Genomic DNA, 24,620 nt, shown 5'->3' with positions numbered 1-24,620 from the left:
TATCTCAATTAAAGTCTTCATCTGGAAACAATAATGTAACTTGTATAAACTTGTAGTTTCAAAAATAGCAACAAAATTCTTAAGGCTTTTTTATTCAAATATATATTATATGCTTTAATATACTAATTGAAAATTAATAAAAGGTGTAGGTATGATTTATCACAAAATATATATGTCAGTGCTTTTGAGACAATAACATTAAAGCTTGGAATAATTTTGCTTGATTTCATGTTAAATATGAATTTAGAAAGTTATGTAAATTGTAACAATTTATAGAGAATCACAAGTGAAAGAGACCTTGAGAGATCATCCAGACCATATCTGGACTGGATAATCTCCAAGGCAATTTGGAGCAGGTTGCACAGGAACTTGTCCAGATGGATTTTGAATGTGTCCAGGGACTGAAATCCCAGAACCTCACTGGGCAATGTGTTCCAGTGCTCTGCCGCACTCAGTGTAAAGAAGTTTCTCCTCATGTTGAGATGAAACTTCTAGTGATTTAATTTATGGCCACTGCTCCTCTCCTTGTCACTGGGAACCACTGAAAATAGTTTGGCACCATTCTCTTGCCACCCACCTTTGAGATATTTACAGATGTTGATGAGATCCCCTGTCAGGTCTTCTCTTCTCCAGACCAAACTGGCCCAGTCCCCTCATAAAAGAGATGTGCCAGACCCCCCATCACCTTTGTGGCCCACCACTGGACCCTCTCCAGTAGCTCCTTTTCTTTCTTGTCCTGAGGAACCCAGAACTGGACACAGCACCAGGACTGGCCTCACCAGGGCTGGGTAGAGGGGCAGGATCACCTCCCATGACCTGCTGGCCACACTCTTCCCAAGGCACCCCAGGGTATCACTGTCTCCTGGCTGCAAGGGCACTGCTGGCTCATGGTCAGCTTGTCATCCACCAGCCCTCCCAGGCCCCTTCTTGCAGAGCTGCTTTCTAGCAGGGCAGCCCCCAGTCTGGTGGCACTTTGAGCTATTGCTCCCCATGGGTCTGAATTTGCCCTTGTTGAACCTCATTAGGTTTCTCTCTGCCCAATTCTCCAGTCTATCAAGGTCCCACTGAATGGGAGCACAGCCTTCAGATTATCAGCCAACAACCACCCCCCTCCCCAGTTTTGTATCATCAGTGACATTTCTGAGGGCACATTCTATCTTTCCATCCGAGGAATATCCAGAATAAAGCAGTATATATACTACTGTCCATTCTGCCAAAAGCTAAGAACAACACAATCTATCAATCACAATATTTATGCATCTAGACAAAATACCATGGCATTTGTGACTAGGAATCATAATTTTCAAGTATTCACCTTCTCTCTTTCTGGGTGTGAGCCAAAGGAAGTATGTGGGACATTTCCTGTCATGAAAATTTCCAGGACAGAGATGTTTTAGACAGTTCAGTTTTCCTTTGTTTAAAAACAGCCTTTTGTATTTAAGAAGTGGACAGCATCTTTTCATCTATTTTTTTTTTTTAATTTACCTTCAAAATTGATCCCCATCTGTATTTTTTCAGCTCCTCTGAGTGAAAATATTGGAGCTATTCATGTGGATAGGTGCTTTCAGATGCAAGGACTACAATTATTACCCTTTTTCAAAAGCTTCTTCACTGTGTTTCATGCCGCAGAAAGCCACGTGGAAATAGAAAAACAACCATCGCTGCTTCTCATCACACTGTTGTAATTTTGTTATTAGTTTTCTGCTGTACTCTAAAAAGATGTGTGAAATATGTAAATAAGTGTATAATTGGAATTAAATTTTTTCATAGTTTTTTTCCATTCTTTCTCCTGGAGATTTAAGTCAAATCCAAGCAGGCAGTAATAGAGCATTAACATTCTTCTGGTCTGCTGACTTAAGACACCCACATAGAGGTAATCTCCAAAGCTTTCAAGCAGCATAATGTACACACTGAGAAGGAAAACTGCCTGACAAAGCAGTTATGAAGAAACCACTTCTTTATATCTCAGAAAGGAAAGTGTGGGGTTTAACAGGGAGGGTGAACAGCCTTCCGTAGTTCCTGTAGCCAGACTGATCCTCTTATGCACTTATGGCACACTAACAGCCCTGAACTTCCAGAGCAGGAAGCAGGGCGGGAGGCCAAAGGCTGGTTTGTGTCACTTAAAATGCAGCCATTGATGAGTCTAACTGTTTGAATGTTTGTGTTGAGTGTAATCCAAACAGCTAAACAGTTTTTGTGCCTTTTCAGGACATCCATAGAAACTTTGTTGTTTTGCAGATGGAGCTGCTGGAGCATTGTTAAGATAGTGTTTTATGCAAAAAATTATCTACTATTTTTAATTTTACTATTTCATTTTGAAGATGGGGCAGTTAATATTGAACAATTTTCTCACAGCCTGTATTTCCCCTTCAGTGCTCTGCCATTTTTCACGAACATGACTCTTTAATTTATTTTCCTTTTTATTGGATGAACTAATTTCAGCTAAATTAGGACAACTCTTCTGAATAAAAACCAAAAAACACAGATGTAGGCAAGTCTCTGAAGCAAAACTGACTTCAGAACAATGTGTGCATACAGAGAATGAGCAAAACCCCATCCTTGTTCAAAGCAAGCATATTTGATTGTGGGTGTACAAAAAGACTATTGATTTTACAGCTCTGCACCTCTGACTTAATAAAAATAGACAATCAATAGAGCAGAGTATGCGAATTTGAGTACTCTCTTCCCATAAAGCCTCATAAACCTTTTTTCTTCTCGTTTTCACTAGTTAACAGCACCTTTGTTACTGTCCCTCAGTGACACTAGATGGCACTTCAGAGTAATGGTGGGATCAGAAAGTCCATAATATTTTTTAGTTATTTTGCATATGATATTAGAAATACATTAAGTTAATGCTTGCTTTGAACAAACACAATTTGTCAGCTTTCTCCTATTTTTTACATGTGTGAGGTAGAAAATGTTACCTGTTTTCAAAAATAGCTAACATCAGAAGAAATAGATTATAACAGAGTGGTTCATTAGCAGCTCAGAAAAATACAACCCAAAAAGCCCAAAACAAACACCCCACCCCGCAAAAAAAAAAAAAAAAAAAAAAAAAAAAAAAAAAAAAAAAAAAAAAAAAAACCAACCAAAAAACAAAAACCTCCCAAAAAAAACCCCAAACGAAATATGGGCCAAAGAGCTGTTTCCAGACTTTGTGCTTAGAGAATTCTAGAAACAGTTGGTGGAGGTAACTGAAAAAAATGTATTGTCTTGGAAATGAGAGCAACACTCTAATGCCAAGGATCTAAGAGCTGATCCTTACCTGGAAATGAAATTAGATTGACTTACACATCAGCATAGGAGTACCTGATAACTGTCTATAACCTGATGTGCTGTAGGAGAAACCAGAATAAAAGATGGCCACACCCTTGCTGGCAGTAAGGGATAAGATGCTTTAGGCTGCGCCAGGAAACAAGGGCACTTTTCTTTATGTGTTTGAGTCCAAGAGTTGTGACCATTTACTGTTTTCATAATTTACGATGAAATTGAGGATGCACTGCAGGGCACAAAGGCTTTCTACTTTAGTTCTCTTATTTCTTTCCACCCAATTGTTTATAGATTGTTTGTTTTTTATTTGTTCTTTTTTTTTCTCTCCTTGTTTTGTTTTTAAGTGGAAGAACCATCTGTTCTTTATTTGTATGAAATGCAGCTTTAAAAGTACCGGGCTTCCTGCTGCTTTGAAGTCTCTGCAGATGCTGTGTGTGGCTAGAATCCCATCAGTCAAACACTGTTGGTGTGGCTGCACAATTTACGGAAAACCAACAGTGTGTTTACCTTTCAAATTTGTCATGATCTTGCTTAGGTCTCCTGTCATAGAATTTGCTTATCCTGCTTCATTGAGAAGGACTGATACTCAGGAAAGTCCTGCTATCTTTTCAGCCCGTGGTTGTTAGAAGGGAATGTATTTCAGGAGGAATAACTTAGGCTTTAGCAGCAGGCAGCAAGCTTGACATGGGTATTATAGAGGAGGACCAGACTCAGATACTTTGTTCTGGACTGAAAGTTTGTTCCAATTCAGCATGTGAGATGTTAAAAATATGGATGGAGAAATGGAAAGTTTGGGCATATGTTTGTGTGGTGCTTTATGTAATTGTTACTACTTTTTGCATTAATCTCTCTCTGTAACCATGTACATATAAACTCTGTGGAATTTTTCAGGCTAAGACAATGTCTTTGTTCTCATTTGAAATGCCAGTGCTTAGTTTTCTGCATGATGTCTCTGTAGAATAGCTGATATCCAACCAAGAACTAAAAGGAAAAGAAAAATAACTGATGATTTTCTGAGGGCTTTTCCCTCTGATGACAGAAAGATATCATGTACTGTTTGTTTTATTTAAAAATAACTGTCTGAAAATGTGAAACCCAGAAGAAAAACAGATAGAAAGCAGAGAAATCATTGGCTACTATATGAAGAAGATAGCTCAGAAGAGTGCAAACATGCTTTTTCTGCAGCGGTTATAGTGAGTCATAATTATTTCCAATTATTTACTACTGAATAAATGAGACCTATAAAAAGACTATATTTGTTTGCTTCAAAAAAAATACCTATGAGAATTAGGCATGAAAAAGTTCCTTGAGGCAAAAGAATTTCACACAACTTATTCTTACTTTAGTGATCACCATGCCTAAGATGTTCAATTTTCAAGACTTAATTAAAGTTCTGACACAGTGATGTTATTCTATCAAAACAAAAGAAGAAAGACAAACACTTTGGAGTTTGCCTGTATTACATTATTCTTTAATATAAATGACATATAAGTTTTACAAATTAGAGAGATTGACCATGGAGTATTAAGAGTCTGCAGAAGATTCTTTTCAGGTGATGTTTTTATTGAGTATACGTTTAGCTTTGAAGATTGACAGTAGAAATGTGCAGCCTACCTTTGATGTGCTTGCTACCTGCTGGTATGGGTTGAAGGATCCCAATTTACAGAGGGTTCCAAATCACTCTAAATAGATACATCTACAAATGACGTCCCCACAGTTGCAGTTATTTAACTTCATATATTTCTATATTTATGGTTTTACTTCTGTAGTCTAAATTCCACGAATTTGTCAGACAGAGGAGCCTGCGTGTCTCCACAATTAATTCCTTTTTAAAAAAAAATCAAACCCAGTAAAAGATGCTGACAAAAGTACAATGCAGAACAAGTGAAAAGTGAACTGCTGTGGTTTTTTGTTTAGATAAATACATAGATTGATAACAATTACTAAACCCTTATACCATATTCTGCAAGGCAGTAAAGTCATAAAAACTGCTCTTGTAACTAAGGTGAGAAGGATTTGCACTAGAGAAATTTAGTCATCGAGCTCCAGATATAGGTTGCAAGTTTTTTACTGCAGACTACTTAGTATTTTGTTCTTTAGGATGATGTTAGGCTAATTCTGAATAGCATTGCTCTAGAAGAATGGCAAACTTTAAAGAACTATGTGTACAATATGAATTTATTTTATTTTTCCAAAAAATAATGACATTAGCAACAACTTTATTTGCCTCTGCTAAATAGATACATTCAGAATTATCTTAGAGTTATAGTAGATATTTTTAAACCTCCAGGGCTTGAAATAAATTTAAAGGAGGTAACTCTTACCTTCTCAAGTCTCCAGATGATTTGAGAGTCTTTTTTCCCTCTGCTATTTTTCTCTGTGTGTGGCTATAAAAATAACCTCAATCGCTATCTTTTTTTTTTTTTTTAATATATCATAACTTGACAAATATTTACTCCGAATTTCATATACAGTGGAATCTGAAAACCTGTAGCATTCAGCAAACTGAAAAATGCCACAGAAAGCATGCTGAGAAAAAAGGCTGAAATAAGTCAGTTTAAAGCACAGTTGGCAATTCTTATTGATGGTATGCTCACTCTTGTACATCTGTAATGTCTCATTTATTCTACATCAATGGATCATCTCCACTTTAAAGTGAAGTTTCTGGCATTTGGCGTTAATTGTTAGCAACGTTTTTTTGAACAGGCCTATAAGGACAGACACTTTAGCTGGAACACAACCGACCCCCATCTTTGTACATCTATTTGTAATTTCCAATCTGTACTGCAGAGCGTTCATGGATACACCGGAAAGCAGAGGGCTGGATCTCCCAGTACTGCACAGGGTTGCTGAAGAGGCTCACTCCAGAATAGCTGGCCTTTTTGGTGTTGTAGCCAAGAGGGCAAAAGTCGTTGATACCAATGGAAGCAATTTTGTTGTTATGAAGATAGACCACCTGAAAAGTATACAAGTACTGAAGTGAGAAATTGAGCTATCATGGCAAATAAGATAAATTATTTCATATTAAATGTTTCACATGTGTTTTGGAAACATTATACAAATGTGTCTCCTTTCCAAACAAATCCTTGACTCTGTTTACTTTTTTAAATACCTAGCATACACCCAATTGACATAATTTCTACAGAAAGTGCACACACTCTGCAAGGCAGTCTAATAATGTTACTGTTAGCTGGTGGTAGTGTAACCAAAACAGGAGCCAAAGATGTGAAATTACTAATACAGTACGATGGCTCAGGAGCATGCACAGTATACAGAGTATTCAGTGAATACACTGTATTTGATGCTAATTTTTTTCTCTCCATCTCTAATATTTTCATTCTCATGAGTGCAACTATACAAGACTTAGAGCCAAAGTAACCACTAATGATGATATGAAGTATCTGATGAATATTATTTTGCTCCAGATTCATCATTTCTGGAGAACTTTTCCAAGCTATATGCAGGGGGTAATTTACATTTGGGAGTCTTCATTCTTTGGGAGTTTTCTTTCCTGTAAAATCTTAGTTTGGGTGAAGATGGATTTAAATCTCTCCCGAGAGGCAATATTTCTAGATATCCAGCCAAAAGGACCTCAAAAATACTGGTGATGTGAAATGCCTATTTTGTCTATTTGCCTTCCTGATGGCATTGTTTTGTGAGATAACAAGGAAAAGGTTGCAAAGTGTCACTTAATAGAAATAATAATAATAAAAAAAAATCCAACAGAAGAAATGCTTTAAGAAATTATTTTTTGAGTAAAGAGGAAACCAAAGTAGACAAATAATCCCATATTTGTTGTGGCCCCTCAGACACACAGAGACAACAAATGTACACATTCAGATCTATGCACCTCCATAATCATTTCCACAAAAAAACCAGAATAAGAGTCTTCCTGCTGTATTCAACATTTCCTTGATAATTCAAGCATTTATGAAACTGGCATCAAGTTAAAAATATGTGCACTTTTCTGTTCAAGACTGCATAAACACACAAATACCATTAGGAATCTTTCAACAATTGCTCTCTGAAGTTGATAAACTTGACTTTCTGAGTATGATAACCTTTACCTGTATGTATTTGTGATCACCCAGTCCACTGGGTACTCTGACAAGTTCATTGTTGTTCAAGTGGAGCTCCCTCAGATGAGGTACATTGTTAAGAGAGCCATTCTCAACTGAAGAAATACTGTTGAAACTGAGACCCAGTCTGAAAAAGTTTTTAAAAAATAAATAAATGAAGAAACAACAACAAAAAAGTGTTAAACTTGCCCACATAACTATCTTGATTTGATTGCTTCTCTACACTGCTGTTGCAGAACAGACCAGGCTAATTTTCAGAATTATGTGTGAAGTAGATAAGGCTAGGTTAAATAAAAAAAAATTAAATAAGTTTGACATGTGATGTGAACAGTCATAATTGTCATTATATCATTCAACTTGTGCTTATGATACTGCATACTTTGATGAGCTATGTGACTAATCCTGGTATAGATACATACTGGGCACTTCCATAGGCACCAGTTTTCCTTTAAAAGCTGAAACACTAAATAAGTGATACTTGTGACTTTAGGAGCACTGTCCGAAACTTTTTGTCAAACTACATAACCCATGTATCCAGAACTGTTAAGCTTAAAACTCCACCACATCCTTCTAAGATGCTTAACTAGTTAGAGCCCTGTTACATGCTGGAAACAGGAGCTCAGTCATACTTCATGATTCCTTTAGCAGGATACAGAAGTGGGACTTACACATTTCCCCTAAGTTCCAATCCAGAGTCTTCATCACAAACCCATCCTTTCTGCTTTACACATCTACGTTCTACGTTTATAGCATAATTTAAGTTCAATTTGGAAAATCTGTTTCTGTTTGTTTATTTCTGCATTGATAGTATTTTGGTTTGTGATTACTAAACTACAGAAATTTTTACAGAGCCTCCCATAATTTAAAATATTCTGTATTGCAGTAAAGAAATCAGTGACAATACTTCAGGAGTTGTCATCATTAGGAGTATTGCAATTTTAGAAAATTATTTCTATAAACTCTAAACTTAATTGATCTATTTTGCTCAGTTTTCCTTTAAGCATTTTTTTTTTAATATTGAGGGGGAAAATGCTCTGAGATTTACAAATAGCTTAATCAATAAGAGAATTTAATATAGGCAATAAGAAACCTCGTGTTAAAGTAATTTGCTATGGAGGAGTATTTTAAAGAAAGCCTTCTTCACAGTTATCTAATAACCTGTAATTCTTTGTGTCTTGCAGCAATTTCAGAAATCAGGGCCTGAAATTGGAATAAAACCACAGAACTGAAAATTCTTGTTTGATCTTTATGGCTGAGAGGCTTCCTAGTATTAATTATGCAAATAGTTCTATCATACTAATTTTAATATGGCAATGTTTTCAAACTATTGACTGACAAAGGAGAATTTAATGAGAGCTCCCACTTACATCAACATGAATTTACTTCACTCAGAAATCAATTCACAGTATCCCATCTCCTAGCCAGAATTTGATAATGAAGAATTTGCATGAAAAGCTATTACAACGGACCTTCTTTTGAATAGAGTATAGCAAGATTTAGGAAAACTTGGGGAATTAGATCCTACAGAACAATCCAGTCTGAAGTTATACAGGATGCTTTAAAAAGACTTCAGTGATGGGTACCTATAGTGAATGTGTTTAAAAGGATTGGAAAAAAAACCCTCCACATTTTGTCAGAGGGCTATAAATTCTTGTTTGACACATATCTAAATATGTGCTCACTACATATGAAGGTCTACAAGCATATGTGTCAAACCTAGGAGACCAGTATGAAAAAAAGCAGTTCTGACTCTCATATTAGTCTGTTGAAGAAAAATAGTCCCTTTGCAGAGTCTTCTAGGGGAAGAATGAAATTATAGGAGTCAATAGTGAAGCGAGGCTAAATCCCAGGAGAAGTGAAATTATATGTAATTACATCTCCTCTAAATGTCTTACAAAACACTCTCAGTCACTTGGGGCTATGCTTACAGATTAAGTCAGTCCATATTATTGGGTAAAACAGAGAGTGATTAAGAGTGTTTGGAAGCAATATGGTCTTCATCTCCCTTCCCATAGGAAAAAAGGGGGAGAATTTGAAAAATCACTCTTGCTTCATACATTGATATATTACTTCCTTTTTTATTAGTGAATAAGTGACATTTTCCAAGTGTTCCAGTAGACCTCATCCCAGTGCTCTAGATCATTGAAGAGCATCACCTAAAACATATCTCAACACTAAAGAAATTCAGATAGTTTTTCTCTCCAACATCCCTGATGAATCATTTCCACTATATTTTTGAAAGCTCAGCACCATTATTATAATTATGGGCTTAGAATCATAGAGTCATTAAGGTAGGAAAAGATGTCTAAGACCACCAAGTCCAAACATTAATGCTGCCCCACCACATTCACTCCTAAACAATGTCCCCAGGTGTCACATCCACATGCCTTTCCAACACTTCCAGGGATGATGATTCCACCACTTCCCTAGGCAGCCTGCTGAAGTGCCTGACTACCCTTTCAGTGAAAAAAAATTTCCTAATATCTAAAACTCCCTTTGTTTGGTTCAAATTCCACTGTATAGAGCTAGCCCATTTCAGTAAGCTTTATTAGAATATGGACAGTAGTAATATCAGTTGTCTAACGTGAATGTCCTATTGAAGCTCATTCCTGCATGTAATCAGCAAAGTCTTTGTTGGGTTTACTTCCATAAGAATATTGGTTTTTCACTGAAGCATTCTACGAGGTCTTTTGAAAGACTTTGGAGTAATTTTGCAAGGAAAACAAACAAAAAGGACAAATATTGTATATCTACTAGAATGCAAGAAAACTCAAAAGAGAATGAGCAATAGACTTATATCAAGCTCTTGCATGAAGCATTTTACAGTTTAAAATTCCTTTACACAGTCAGAAAGATTACCTGTTTCTCAAAGTGTATCTGTGCTTTTGGACAGCTCTTGGACTGTCAGGCTTGAGTTGGCATGAACCAAGGTTGTCTGAACCTGTCCTAACATCACCGAAAACTTAGACATGTAAATAAAAAATAGTGGTTTTTTATGCTGGCCTGGAGCTCTTCCACAGCTCCCTCCTTTCTTCATCTGTCTGTTTAGTTTTGTGCAATATGTTCTTTGTTCTCCAATCCGTGTTCTTCCTTACCTCTCACTTTTCCAAAAGAGCATCTCTGACTACGCTTAGGTTACCTGTTTAAGCACAGGGCAGAGAATGGTTTAAAACTTGGAGCTTGTTCTTAGCAGCTCCACATTTCCACATCATGCTCAACAGAATATCTTGTTTCTCCTTACAGTACAGCCACAATAGAAGCAGCCCAAGTTTAGATATTTTTAGGAGTTCATTGGCACTTGCTGTTCAAAACTTTATGTCTTGAGCCAGACTTCCTACAATGTTGTCCATGTGATGCTGCCTGTGGTGTTTTCAAAGTGTGAATGTGAAAAACAGAAAAACTGTGTCATCTGCAGGACAGCTCACACGCCCCACCACCCCCACCTCCAATTATGTAAATTACTCTCTACCTGAGTAGTTATCATCTTGTTTTGGTTTTGGAAGTTTTCTTCACAATTTCTCTGAAGAATATTATATTCTACACTAAGCCTCTGTAAGAAAAAATAACTGCTTCATAGCCCTCTCTAATCCATAATTATACTATTTTTATTTTTCCATTAAAATCTAGGACAGATTTATTTTTTTGAGTCTGTGATAAAATAGGAATATAAAACATAGGGCAAAACATTTTAATTTATAAGCTATTCTAAGCTTTATATCTTGGAATTTTCAGATTCAAAATAAGGGTTAGGTTACTATATACTCAATTGCATTGAACTGCTGTCCAAGATACTGTAAATGATAGTAATCTTAACTCCTGTTACTCAGTAATCTTTCTTGGATTTCTGGTTTCTACCCTCATTATGACAAGCAGAATAATTAAGATGAAAATCCATTAATTAGATCCAGTAATCTAGGTAAAAGTCTGATTATCAGTCTTTTTAAAAACTATTTTCATAGTAAGTTTTTAAAGTATTAAATTACAAAAATTACTTGTAGTAAAGACCCATTTTACTCTGCTACATGTTTTTTGATGTGAATGCATTCACAAATCATTCTGTATAAGGATTTTTTGGGAATTGTCCTTTTATTTGCCTTCAGTTAGAGAAACTTATTCAACGACATAGTCACAGATTAGTAATGTCACTCTGACAGTAACAATTTTTCAATTAAATTGTATGATTTTTATTTCTTAATCATGTTCCTGGACTCATTGCAGTCTTGCCTTTCTTGAGAAACAAAGGAACCACTGTTGAAAGAAGTTTTGGTTCCAGTGTAATTTTTCCGTCAGTTTCCAGGCAGACTGCATGAGCATTGCTGCACTCCAAGAAAACTGCATGAACCAAAAATGGACATGCAATGAAAGAAACATTATATAATTTTTAAAAAATCGAATTGTTCTTCTTTGAGTGTTTGTTTGGGTTTTATTGGGGGTTTTTTGTTTGGTTTGGAGTTTTGTTTGTTTGGTTTTTATAAATCAAATAAACAGTTGTCCTGAGCATATAGCACTCATAATTGAAAACAGATTAAATGTTTTGTCAGGAAAATACAAGAAGTGTTTGTTCTTTTCAATCAGTACACAAATCCTTAGAGGTCTTTTCTGTTAAGTTATGATTATTTCAATGATTCTAATACTTATGAAGCCCAGACTGATGTTTTATAATTGTCTGTGTGGTGATTGCAATTTCAAGTAATATTTTATGTGAAAAGAAGAAATTAATTCTTACTTTGCCAAGTTGGTGAGTCCAGAAAGACTTTCAGCATCAATTTTGCTGATTTTGTTACCATCAAGGTGAAGTTCGGTAAGGGATGGAGGAAGGCCTGAAAGAGAGAACAGCACCAAATTACTTTTGATTAAACTGGATTCTTATATTTTTAAAAAATACTTCTACTATACCAAGGGTCTTTCACAGTTGACAAAAGATTTTTTCTAAACATTCCCATGAAAAATTCACTAAATGAAATTAAGAACTTTCACAATCAGGGAAACTGAAAACAGATAGTAAAAATTTATTTAGCATGAAATAAGACCAAGCTCCTAGAGTTATTATAAAACAGTTCACTCTTGAAAAATACCTAAATTAAATTCTTCTAATTTGTTACTTCTAGCCTTCATGATTGTGTAAATGGGACATACAAAAACCTCTCATTTTAGCCAGAATTTCCACATACATAAATGTGCAAATGTGTGGCACCTAGATATTTAACAAGAAACAGCAGTAGAAAATGGAACTGCAAGTATGAGGCAAAATAATTTTAATGTTAGTTTAAGTAGGGTGCATACTAGTTTACAAATTCTGTTTATCAGGAAAAAAAAAAAAAAGAGGAAACATATTTTACCTATCTGAGGTCCCTCAAAAGAACATACAAAACAGGAAATATGGGAAGAAGAAAAAATAACAATGAGTATTATCTTTCAAAAAGTTTTCAGCCATTTCAAAACAATCTGTTGACTGAAGTATGAATAAATTGAATATAATTTCCTCTGTATTGGAAACATTCTTGTTTGTTTGTTTTTAATAAATTACAATGAAATTGTTCTTATTTTGAAGGAATTTGCAATTAAATACTTTGAAAAACAGCAAAGGTTTCTGTTTTGTTATAGGGAGAGTATTTTTGGTTTCAAACCCACAGACTTGTGGAGGGCTGATTTTATGCTTGTACAGCTTCAGTTAATTCTACATGAGCTTACAACTTTGTAATGTTAATCAGGCTCAATAACCAGCCTTGGAGGCTGGAAATGTTCTTCCATTCTATGTTTCAGCTATTAGACAAGGAAAGAAAAATAACATAAAATGACATTTTACAGTGCACCTCTCATGGAGCGTCTTGTAACCGAAAGCCAAAATTTTCCAAACTAATAAGTCATCTAGTTCAAAAATAGATACTTTAAGGACAGACTCAAAAAGCTTTCATATTTTTTTTCCCAAGTGAGTAGAAGCTACCACTTTATACCTGTGCAAATCTCTGAAATGCTAATTGAATTTCTTACCCTTTGGGATGCTTGTAATGTTGGTGTCTGCGATACGGATGTAGGAGAGCCTCTTCATCCCCTGGAAAGCTCCATTTTCAATGCCTGAACTCTTGATTGGGTTGGTGCCTAGTTCTGCCAACAAAACATGTGTTGTGAGCTGTGCTGCAGTGTAGGTACCTGTATTCTTCAGGTCAAAGCTAATTTGGAGGTACGATTTATTGGGGCATTTGTTGGCTTTCTACATGTAATCACTGATCGAACTAAAAACAGCATCTTGAAACAACACTCAGTTGTATTTGTTATAATTTCTCATGCTCATACCTAAGACAATCACTTGATTCAGTCCATTAAAGACAGCTTTCCTCAGCTTGGAGATCTCATTCTCATGAGCCCGTATCTCCTGGAGAGACTTCGGCATGTTTTCTGGGAGTTCCTTTAGGCTGTTCTTGGACAGGTAAAGCCTTTCCAGTTTCTTCAGAGGAGCAAAAGCTAATGGGCTTATTTTGCTGATTTTGTTGTTGACAAGGATCAATGCCTGTAGAGTAATAATCAAGGAGATATCAGATGATTGCAAGGGAAACTATTTTGTGGTGAAACCTTTAAAAAATATTATTATTATTATTATTATTATTATTCTCTAATGCCTTTTAAGCTTTTCTGATGGCAAATCTTGTAAGCTGAAGAAAATGTAATGCAGTACTAAAAAAAATTATTATAAACTTCTGAAACATTGAAAGGTAAGTCCTACAGAACTATAAGTCCTATAGAAATACAAGTGTTACTTCATTGCTGAGACTGCAATTTTTTAGCATCTGTAATTTATGTCCAAGAATAAGTACAATCATTCCTTTTGAAAGCTGTGAAGAACAAGACAGTCACAAAAAAAAAAAAAAAAAAAAAAAAAAAAAAAAAAAAAAAAAAAAAAAAAAAAAAAAATTTGGGTATTTTTTTCCTGATTTTGTTTATCCTAAGGTTACTGTTATACCTTACCCATCATCATAGAACCCTTCTAACCAGTTTCTCCTGAACCAGAAATTCTATTACTCAATAGAGTGAAGGCACAGCCCAGCTTAGCAAAATTATGCATAACTTTGCCTTGTTACTCTTAGTCTTATAAAACTGCACTTACTAGATTTCTGATGAATAACAACTTCTTTTTTTTATTTTCTTTCTTTTTCAGAGATCTGAGCTGTCTTTTTGGTAAGCAAAACTTTGTATGGAAAGGGAACAATCTTGAGCATCATGCTTGAAGTCCTGCAGTTGGGAATCACGGCCCATACTCACATTTTTTTCCCTGTCGGTGCCTAATCCAGCTCTCACAACTGTGATATCTAAACTCAGGGTAACTCAAAGAAGCTTATCTCTCTGATCAGCCAGGGGAGAAAGGCCTCCATAAAAGCACTGTTATCTGTAATAGGTGTTCTTTGCATGCCTCTGAAATTTTCCATTACTTCTAAATTTCACAAATTAATTAACCATGACACAAAAAGGGAGAAGGTCTCATTACTGTTCAGGCCATAACAGAGTAATGGAGAGTATTTCAGATATAATAGATATAATAGATATTTGAATGACTCTTATCATTCCATCTGTTTGCTATCTACTTATCAGATTTACAGGGCTGCATGTTTGTGCAGTGGATTAGGTAGAATGGGCCATGTAAATATTAATATAATATTTACTTATATTTATTACTAGGGCATTTTTTTTCACCACCTCCATTTTGCTAGTTTCAGAAACGGAAGACAAAGTTGTTGTAAATACTATAGTAAACATTCAGAGCATTTTCATACACTTTCAGTATTTTCAGAACTACACTTGAGCCTGTTTCTTGGAGGAAAATGGAGTTTCCAACTTATTCCATAATCAGTTAAGTATTAGAACAATGACAAGACTATCAGCCTCTGTGACAGCACCTCTCCATCAAGAAAACTTGAAAGAGAAGTAGGCAGATTAAAATGGTGTTGTGTTTTTCCCCTAATGGACTCCTCTTGCAGATCACCCTCAGCAAAGCCAGCAGAGTGTACTCTACATGGTTTCATTCAATGCACGTAAAGCTGAACATATCTGGCTTTAATTTTTTACGCTAGCTAGAAATAACTCATATGCAAGAGGAGGTAGAAGAGGTCACCCACAGTTCATCAGAGTATTTCCCTAACAATAAGTCTATCCCAAAACAAATATGTTGGTCAGCAGAAGCCATGGCCCCACCCTCTATTTGGGCCTGTACTATAAAATCTGACATGAGAACACGTGGATACACACTGGGAGTGGTTTTCTGGTTCATGATTGCCAGAATTGTCATACAGGTGTAGGTTCTGCCCAGAGTGAAATTGAGCTTCCTGTAGAGTATCAGGACATGGCAAACAATCCAGTTATTTAAAGGTGGTGCAGTTGGAATTATGCCAATTAGTCTGTTTCATTGTTTTTATTTCAATATTGAATAATTGAATAATAATGCTAATTACATTGTTCTTTATTTTTATTATTTTCACCATATATTTCTTTTCCATAGATCTCTGAGTCAACACTCAATGAGTTTGGGCCCATGTTATGAGCATTTGAAATTTGCATCTTGCTTTATAATGCTTTAACCATTTGTTTCAGCTAAAACTCTGCCTTTTTTGGGTTTCTTTTAACTTTGTTGCCTTTTAAATAAAAAATTCTGAGAGATATTTATCACAGCTGATGATTTGGTGCGAAATATTTCTTGATGGAAAGAGGTATAGATTTGGTTAGGCACTGTAAATATTCTCTGAGTAGTTGATGGTTATATCTCTTCAGATTAGAACTGAAACCCTCTCCAAACCCAGAAGTTATCTAGGTACATAGGATTAATCTGTCACACTTTTCCAATTCTTTCTTCTGAACATGCTTGTGTTATCTTGGGGAAACCCTCAGAATTGTTGTTTTATTCAAATATTCAGTGAGGCTCTCACTTTAAAAATGGTAGTGTTCTATTAAAAGTATGTATAAAAACACTAATTTCACAGTGGGAACATGTGTTTGGTGGTATAAGGTGGGAAAGTACCTTACAACTTTTTCTGTACCAGAATATTATTTCCCACTTATACCCCTCTCTGCATGTCCCTGCTCCCAGTGTTTTAAACTTGCATTATTTTTCTATTGTTGTGCAGCTGTAAAGAAAGAAAAATAAACCCACACACTACAGTTTGTAAGAGATGTTTTACTGTCTCCCAGGGCAACAACAAATGATGAGGTTAACACACCAGCATAGCACCTGGCAAGCCCTGGATTCCTTTCCCACTTCACAATACCTCTATTATATCCCATACTTTAAGAACTAAGTTATTAGCCTTGCAGCAATGCTGTTTACTTTCCTCAGAATGTGTCCCATATGGCTTGCATGTAACAAAAGCTAAATCAAACCAAAATAAAATAAAATTAAAAACTCAGGGGATTTAGAGGTCAGTGAAAACAGGAACCAGGGGACAAAAACCTAGGGAAAACATCTGCAGGCTGTGTTACAGAGGAATGGATCTTGGGCAAAAACCGGTCACATGGACCAGCTATCCTGAATAAAGCCCAGATGGCATGATGAGACATTGCATTCAGCATGTTAAAGGACATTTGACATTTTTGTACAGGGCAAGAAGTACTTTGAGAGAAAAATAAGGGTTATCCTGAAAGTGCTCAGAGTGCTGGAGCCCCCAGTCATAAACATCACTTGTAATGCTGCTGGTATGAAATGATTTGGCAGAAATGACAGCCTAGATCAACAGTCACAGGAACTGATGCTTTTATTTGAAAATCTACTTTCTACGCTTTCACTCTTAGTGGAGGTAAAAGGATATTTCCTTTAGACTAAATATATTCCCTAAGCCTTAACTTCCTCCCTCCCAAAAAAACTGAAGCACATCACGAATTCACAATACAAAAGACTGAGCATACAAATGTATAGCTTTCAACATGACCTGGTATGGGTGCAAAAATATATGGCCTAAAATAAAATAAAATAAAATAAAATAAAAAGCATGAAAGAAAGAAAAAATAAATAGGGGAAAATACATCAAGTATTATTACATCAGTTTGTTAGGCTTGCAAGTTTCATAGCAATTTTCCATGGATAAGAGAAAATATAACTTCCATCCTCATTTTCCTGAGATAAAGCTTTTTTCCTTTCGTCATAATCTAGCATGTAAAATGCACAGTAATCATTGACTCAGTTATGATATTGCACCACCTTATCATGACCAGCAGTTTAAGTGGTGTTCAGAGAGGAAAATAAATTAAGCTTTGCTCCAAAGATGACTTTATTTTTTAGTGAAACATCTCTGGTATTTCTGCAGTCAGGAGAAAAAATAAAAACCACTGTATGACAGGAATAGACACTGGCTACATTGAAGTCAATGGGAGTCTGGCCATTTAGCTTCCTCTGACCTGGTTTCTACCTCAAATATTTATTCCCAACAAAAAAAGGAGGATTCACAATTCAGGAAAATTTTGGAACCCTTTCTGGCAGGCGTCTGTCAAAATACACCCTGACAAACTGCAGAGGAAGTCAGGGTAGAATTAGCTTAGGGTTGTTCTTCTTGAGGTTACTTAAACTTCCAATTTTTCACCCTGTCTAGGGGTGAGGAGCAGGGAATTAAATTTTCTGGTGTAATTTCATTATATGAGAATCTTAGGAGAGAGTTCTGAAGGATTTCAATACCCATGCATCTTAATTTAGCATAGTTTGAAATGAAAGTCTTGACAAAACTAAAATTAAAATGGAAAATTACCAGCAAACTTTCATCAGCCTTATTACATAGTGATACACCTGTTTTGCCAGCTGGGATGGTACACTTACCTAACATCAATTCTTTATTGATGCATGCATCCTTCAGGGTTTAAACTGAAAAGCCAATCCCTGACCCAATGGAATTTCTTTAATTTCCTGGGTTATGTATTACATTATTACCTGGTTTTTATTACAGTTCTGCTAGGAACAGTTATATGTTAAGAAATTTAACCTCAGGAGCCAGGCATCCCAATAAAAATAATAATAAAATTCATCCCTTGTGTTTACCTTGCGTTTTCAGCTAAGTCATAACCTGGACATTGAGTCAAGGTTCTCTTCCAAATTATTAAGGATGTATGTACATTTATGGAAAAACTAAAAAAACCAAACAAACCTAGAACAAAATAAAATTAAAAAACAAACAAACAAACAAACAAAAACAAACAAAAAAACCTCCTCAGAACTTGACATTCTTCTCTAACCATCCAAACCTAGGATCCAGAGGACATAGCTAAGACAAGCAAGGACAAAGGGATGACATGGAAGCAATAGAGAAGAGATGAATGAATTGTCAAGGAAGGAGATGCCAAGACACTAAAGAAACAGCCTGTCAGTACAAACAAAAGAAGCCCATGAAAAGTAGTTGACCATATTCACAGGACCCTATTGAATGTTGAATAATCTCACACAGCAAAGTCACCTGCTGCAGACCTGGTTTGCCTGGCCTCTGAGCTCTCACTGGTACCTCTCATGCAACGACTTGTACAGATGGTGAGGGAGCAGGTGGTTCTGCATTTTCCTTTTTCTTTCAACCCTCTCCTTGTCTACTACAATAAGACATTTTGGTAATTCATTAAATTTATTACAATTGATCTGATTTTTTTATTTTTATATTCTATAAAAATTTCCTTTTTTTTTTCATTAGACTACTATGCTCTCTCCAGAATTTTAAGGAACTCAAAATATTTTGTCCTGTGTCTTTTCCTCACGTGAAAAAATATTTACCCATTGTACAATAAAAATGTTTTCTGTGCATGCGGTCTGTTTTATACTTGTTTCAGTGGAAAATCTCATTGTTTCTTAAGTACAATGTAAAGGTGATTATGAGAAAATGAAAATTCTCTAAGGGAGTGCTGTATTTCAGAAAGATTAACATTTTGTTCCCCCTCTGAATATTTGTCAGAAACCTAAAGCTGCACATCAGTGCTGCCACTGATGATACTAGAAACTGGGTTCAGAGGTACAACCTGGACTGAAATATCTTTGCTTTTTCACAGTATGATGGTGATTATTGATTCTTCATTCTGTGATTTACAGAGTGTTTACTTAACATTTTTATGCTTGGGAAAAGGAAGCTGAAGCTGTAATGAGTCATCAGAAGACTGGATTATTTAATTAATATTTTTTTATCTCTCTGGGAGTTTTCTGTATCTCTGAAAGACCTTATTAGACTTTTCTTCAGGTCTGTTTTGTTTGGTTTGGGTGTTCTGGGGTTTTGTTTTGTTTTGTTTTTTGAAAAAGGATGACATGAAATTTTCTAGTGCCATGGGTTGTTTTTCTACTTGCTGTTACTACAAAGAGAGTTTCAGTTTCTCTGGCTGCACATTTAGTGTTGATAATCCTCTAGTGTAGATATGGTCACAACTTTAAGTTCCAAGTTTAAATCTTTTATCTCTTAGGTCTTTTCCTTCAGTTCAAACAAAGTTGGTTTTAGCAATTCTGTACGTACAGCCATGGCTTTGAAGGATTCTGCTAGTTTCGATTAAGCAAAGTTCCATTTGATTTCAGGCCAATAGTGCATTCATCTCCTTTCACTATACTAGCACTGTGCCAGTTGAAAAATTCTTGTTGGAAAAGCATGCAGTCACTGTTCTGTTGTTTGTCCTGTTCTTATAGTGATCTAACACAGGGCAGTTTCTTTCACCTCTTTTTCCAGGTGCCAGGCATTCTGCTGATTTGCTTTGGCTTTGCCACACAGCCTGCAACTCCATATGCTGTTTGTGTAGGCTCCTCCTTTACTCTGCATGAGGGCTTACTCATGTAGTATTTTGGATTCTTTATTGTGTCCATGGGGTCAAAGTACTGAACTCCATCCAGAAATGTCAGTCTGCCTGGAAAATTCTGACAATTTCATAGAAATAGAGACTTTTTTCCAGGCTTTTCCAATAGCTTTCCTGTCTGACTTTTTTGCCACAGGTCTAAGTCATAACCAAGTTTTTTACATAATATCAGACAGTTTTCTGAAACCATGAAACTCAGTCCCCAGCCCTTAAAAAAGAATCTTCAAATTTTCCCCATTCTCTCAAGTCCTGTGCTAAAAAAACAAAATCAAAACCACACAATCTTTCATTTTTAAATAGAGTGAAGTCTGACTGTGTTTTCATAGTGCAACATTAATTAACATTAATAGTTTAGCCACTTTTTCCTAGATAATTTAAAATTATAAAAATATCAAGTGCACTACAACTGTTGACTCTGATGTTTCTTGGTAGAAATCTATTATTTGTGGCTAAGTGTTCCTTCAGTTGCATCCTCTTCTAAGTGCTTGCCTTATTTCCACAGCTGCAAATTTTAGCTGCTCTTGGGAAATCTACGTAGGAAAATTTTCAATGCAAAAAGTATTTTGGTAGGTTGTATTTTCTCTTTCAACTCCAGTGCTGTGTACTCCAGTGCTGTGTGTGTGGTATAAGCAGCTACATTTGTACTGAAAGAGAACCCATGAAATAGTTATAGGTAAATCCTTTCTTTTCTCACTACCTATTCTGGGTTTTAGTACCAGGTGAACCTGAGGTTCAACCCAACTTTTAATGAAAATCTCTTCTAAAACTAATACACTTGTGGTTGGTGATAGTTATAAGTACTAAAATAAGTATTAATATTTTAATGGATTATTTAAAAGTAATAAACTGTATAAACTGCACATTTTTTCAAGACCTGTGAAAATTGGGGTTTAAAGAATTGTTCGCTTAAGTGATCATTCATGCAAAAGGTTAACTCCAGTTTCTCTTTTTAGATTTTGGAACAATAATGCTGTTAATTTTTGTAAATCTTAATAGAGTACAAGAAAGTTTAGCAATGTCCAAGAAATTTTTGAACATCACACTGTAAAGTGCAACATTAACCCAAGCCATGTTTCCCAGGAAATAAAATTAAAAAGCACATACATTTTATATATGTATTTCACTCACATATCTTTAAAATAAATGTCATAATAAAGCTCTGTCAACAACAATGCTTTTGAGTTTTACATTCTAAAGATATTTAATTGGAAGTCGGGGAATGGGAATCATTCCCAGGTATTACACAGGAATAGTCCTGCTGAGAGCAAAGATGGTGCCTAATTACAAAAATATACTGCATGACTGAATTATTATTTTGGGGAGAAGATCATAGAATTGCAGAATGGTTTGGGTTGGAAAGAGACCTTGAGAGAATCATTATTTGCTCTTGACTAAATCCAGCAAAATTGCAGTTTTGGAGGTTACTTGTTAAAATTTATGCTAATGTATGATTTCCAGTGGTCCCCAAGCATATACTGGGTACTTTTGTGAGTAAGCCAAACAAATAATATCTTCCCTGAGGAGTTATTTAATTCACTATGAAATTGTATCTGTTGTACAAAAAAAGAAAAAGAAAAAACAAAATAAAATAAAGAAAACCCCTTAGAGTTAACTTCAATGAGATAAAATAGTTCACAACAGCATAACTCACAGCAGGATGTGTAATTGAGACCTGAGCCAAGTGCCAAGTGGGTAGAAGTCACTGGGAGCAGTGATTTTCATCTGCAATGCCATGCTCTGACTCATTTAAGGCAGTGTCATGAAGAAGGATAGCCAAAAGATTAATTTCACTGATAGGAATTTTGTCTCTTTTAGCACCTCATAGATAATCTTCACTGAACACACAGGACTTCTTGCCAAAGTGGAAGAAAATCAAAATGAATGGTCAGGAATTACAGTGTCAAATCTCTCCTGTAGCCTAAGAGGGGAATTGAAAAAAAAAAAACCAAACCAACAACAACTGCGGAACAAGTTATCTCGTTCTTAAACCTAGACTACTGAAGTGTGATGTGGAAGAATGTGTTTTGTTGACTTTAGAGGTTTTTTATGAAACTGGATCAAGTGTAGACACCTATGCTAAAATCAGATGACGTGAACCTCATGATTCACTCACGCAGATCCCTTCACTATGGACAGTCTGGCATTCATATTTTTTTAAACTTATCTTCTTGATATTGCATTGAAACAAATATTTAAGTGGGACTTTGGAAGAAATTAAAAGAGGTAAAATTTTATAGGATTTTTGAATTCTGTTTGAAACAGTGATTCTTTGGTTGATGATACTGGAACCAGTAATGGATAAAATGTGGGAGTTGGCTTCTTGTTAGAGAAAGTGGGAAAGGGAAAGGGAAAGGGAAAGGGAAAGGGAAAGGGAAAGGGAAAGGGAAAGGGAAAGGGAAAGGGAAAGGGAAAGGAAAGGAAAGGAAAGGAAAGGAAAGGAAAGGAAAGGAAAGGAAAGGAAAGGGCCAATGCATGAAAAGCCAAATAAGATGTTGTTTATAATAAAAAAATGATCAAATGAAGGAATACACAGAGTAAAATGAGTTGTTGAAATTCTAGAAAAATAATATTTTTCAGGCAGATGCCTGCATTAGGATATTACTTTCAAAGACAGAGAATAGCCTTTTTCTTCTCTGTAAAGAAATGTATTTCAACAAAATTTAGGCAAAACAATGAGGTATGTATTTTTAAATGTTGATAAAAACTCTAGACAGGGAGGAGGACCTCAGACAGAGAAAAAAAATATTAGAAACAGAGGAAGGTAGCTGTCTGATGGAAACTTGGAAAAAAGAGGTGAACCAGAAAAAAAAATAGTCACAGAAACCAGGAAGGAAAATATTTCAGCAAAGAGGAAACCAGACAGAAGTGTTAGAAGAGACTGGCAGGTAAAGAAGGAGCTTTGCTAGGAATAAGTCATTGCAAAAACACAATTTCATTGTAGTACAGGGGGCAGAAGTGTAATTCAGAAAGATTCTTGAATTAAAATTAGTACAGAGTATCTGCTGACAGACGTGGCACATACAAATCTCAGTGAGCTCAGAGGTAGGAGGGGAAGGAATACAGTAAGCAATGAGTGAGATGGCAGGGTTGAGATGGAAATAACCAAGTAACTGTGCCAAAGAGACTGGAACATAAATAAATATGTGAGGGAAGTTGTGATGGAGATTAGGGAACTGAATGGACAGGAGACAGGTATGAAGAGCTGAAAAGAGGTGAGAAATTTCTGTAGTTTGAACAAGAAAGCTTGCAGGAGAGAAAGGGGAATAAAAATAAATAGGCTGGGCTGGTGGAAGAAGATCACAAATCATTTAATCAGCTTTCTTTAAAAAATACATTACCCGGGCAAAACCACAATTTCTCCCCATTTTTGTTGGTAAATACCAGTCTATTTATACACTCATGAAGAGTTATACTCACATGAAGATTCTTCAGGTTCTTGAAATCTCCCTCTTTAATTTCAGTGATTTTGTTGTTCTGTAAGTCCAACAGGGTTGTGTCGGGGGGAAGGTCTTTTGGCACCTTTTCCAGACCTAGTGACAGTGAAGAGAACAATTAAATTTGAAAGAAACTTTAAATAAGGGACAGTGCCTTTCTTAGTAGCATTTTTCTCTCAGTAAACACCATTTCCAGAACTAATTTCCTGAAGCAGCTTACAAAGACTTATTTGAAACTGTTTCTGTTTCCAGCCACTCAAAGAGTGTTTTATTTTGCTAAGTTGACCCAACATTTATTTATTCACTTTTCCATTATGCCTTTTCCGATAAAATATCTGAGGTATAGCTTCAAGCAAAGGATTTAGTTGGGAAAATAATTTCTAACATGTTTTATTCCACTGAATTGTGTGAATAAAAAATCCTTTTGGAATGAGATATGGTATTTATTATTTTCACTGGGTGTTAGCTTTTGTAGGCAGAGAACTTTTCCTGCATTTAAAAGGTACTAGGTTTTTTGAAAGAAGGACAATAGTTAACTATAATAATTTCCAGAAAAAATAGAGTATGTTTGACAGAAACTGAGTAAATTGCAGTGAAGTCCACCTTAAAAAAAAACCCCAAACTAGCAATCCACCTCCCCCCTTTTCTTTGAACTGAAACTATGTCCAAGTTTTCTGGAGAACAAATCTCTTGGTTTCACTACAACTGCCAAAAGAACATCAGACAGTTTAAATTAAAGACTCTCTTTGGGACTATTTTCTGAATAGCTGATATGTATGTCTGATGAAGTCATGGAAATGAAATTATTTAGTGTTAAATAACACTTGCTTTACCCAGCTTTCCTTTCATACTGTGACTTGGAATAAAACAAATCTTTTATAGTCATTCTGATTTACCACAAAATTAAAATGTTCTTTCCTAACTAGTCCTTTAAAAAAAAAAAAAAAACAAAATGTGAAATGCTAAATAAGTAGTTGGTAGGAAAAAAATTCTAGACATGAATAAAGTCTCTCTATGGGCATGTATCAGAAGTGGACTTCTCTGGGTAAAAGTTATTTTC

The 24,620-nt window shown here is 35.6% G+C and overlaps 1 protein-coding gene and 1 long non-coding RNA gene across 2 annotated transcripts in view; one reads left to right on the top strand and one right to left on the bottom strand.

Annotated features, from left to right (window-relative positions):
• Window positions 1-5,103: 5,103 nt before the first annotated feature.
• The window catches only part of DCN (decorin), a 38,193-nt gene continuing 18,676 nt past the window's right edge, over window positions 5,104-24,620 (bottom strand). The window contains exons 3-8 of the mRNA XM_083859508.1: window positions 23,544-23,656; window positions 13,644-13,857; window positions 13,341-13,454; window positions 12,076-12,169; window positions 7,338-7,476; window positions 5,104-6,226 (exon numbers count right to left, since the gene is read on the bottom strand). Coding sequence (XP_083715634.1) covers window positions 6,032-6,226; window positions 7,338-7,476; window positions 12,076-12,169; window positions 13,341-13,454; window positions 13,644-13,857; window positions 23,544-23,656 — 869 coding nt within the window. The 3' untranslated portion in view covers window positions 5,104-6,031. The remainder of the gene's footprint in view (window positions 6,227-7,337; window positions 7,477-12,075; window positions 12,170-13,340; window positions 13,455-13,643; window positions 13,858-23,543; window positions 23,657-24,620) is intronic.
• LOC310908456 overlaps window positions 13,978-24,620 on the top strand; it is a 337,623-nt gene continuing 326,980 nt past the window's right edge. Inside the window, exon 1 of the long non-coding RNA XR_014589855.1 lies at window positions 13,978-14,263. This is a non-coding gene — a long non-coding RNA (uncharacterized lncRNA). The remainder of the gene's footprint in view (window positions 14,264-24,620) is intronic.

The sequence above is a fragment of the Zosterops lateralis genome, assembly GCF_965231275.1.
Source record: "Zosterops lateralis genome assembly, chromosome: 4".
Lineage (NCBI taxonomy): Eukaryota > Metazoa > Chordata > Aves > Passeriformes > Zosteropidae > Zosterops > Zosterops lateralis.
The sequence above is the reverse complement of the archived record's forward strand: the minus strand, read 5'-3'. Positions and strand labels throughout refer to the sequence as shown.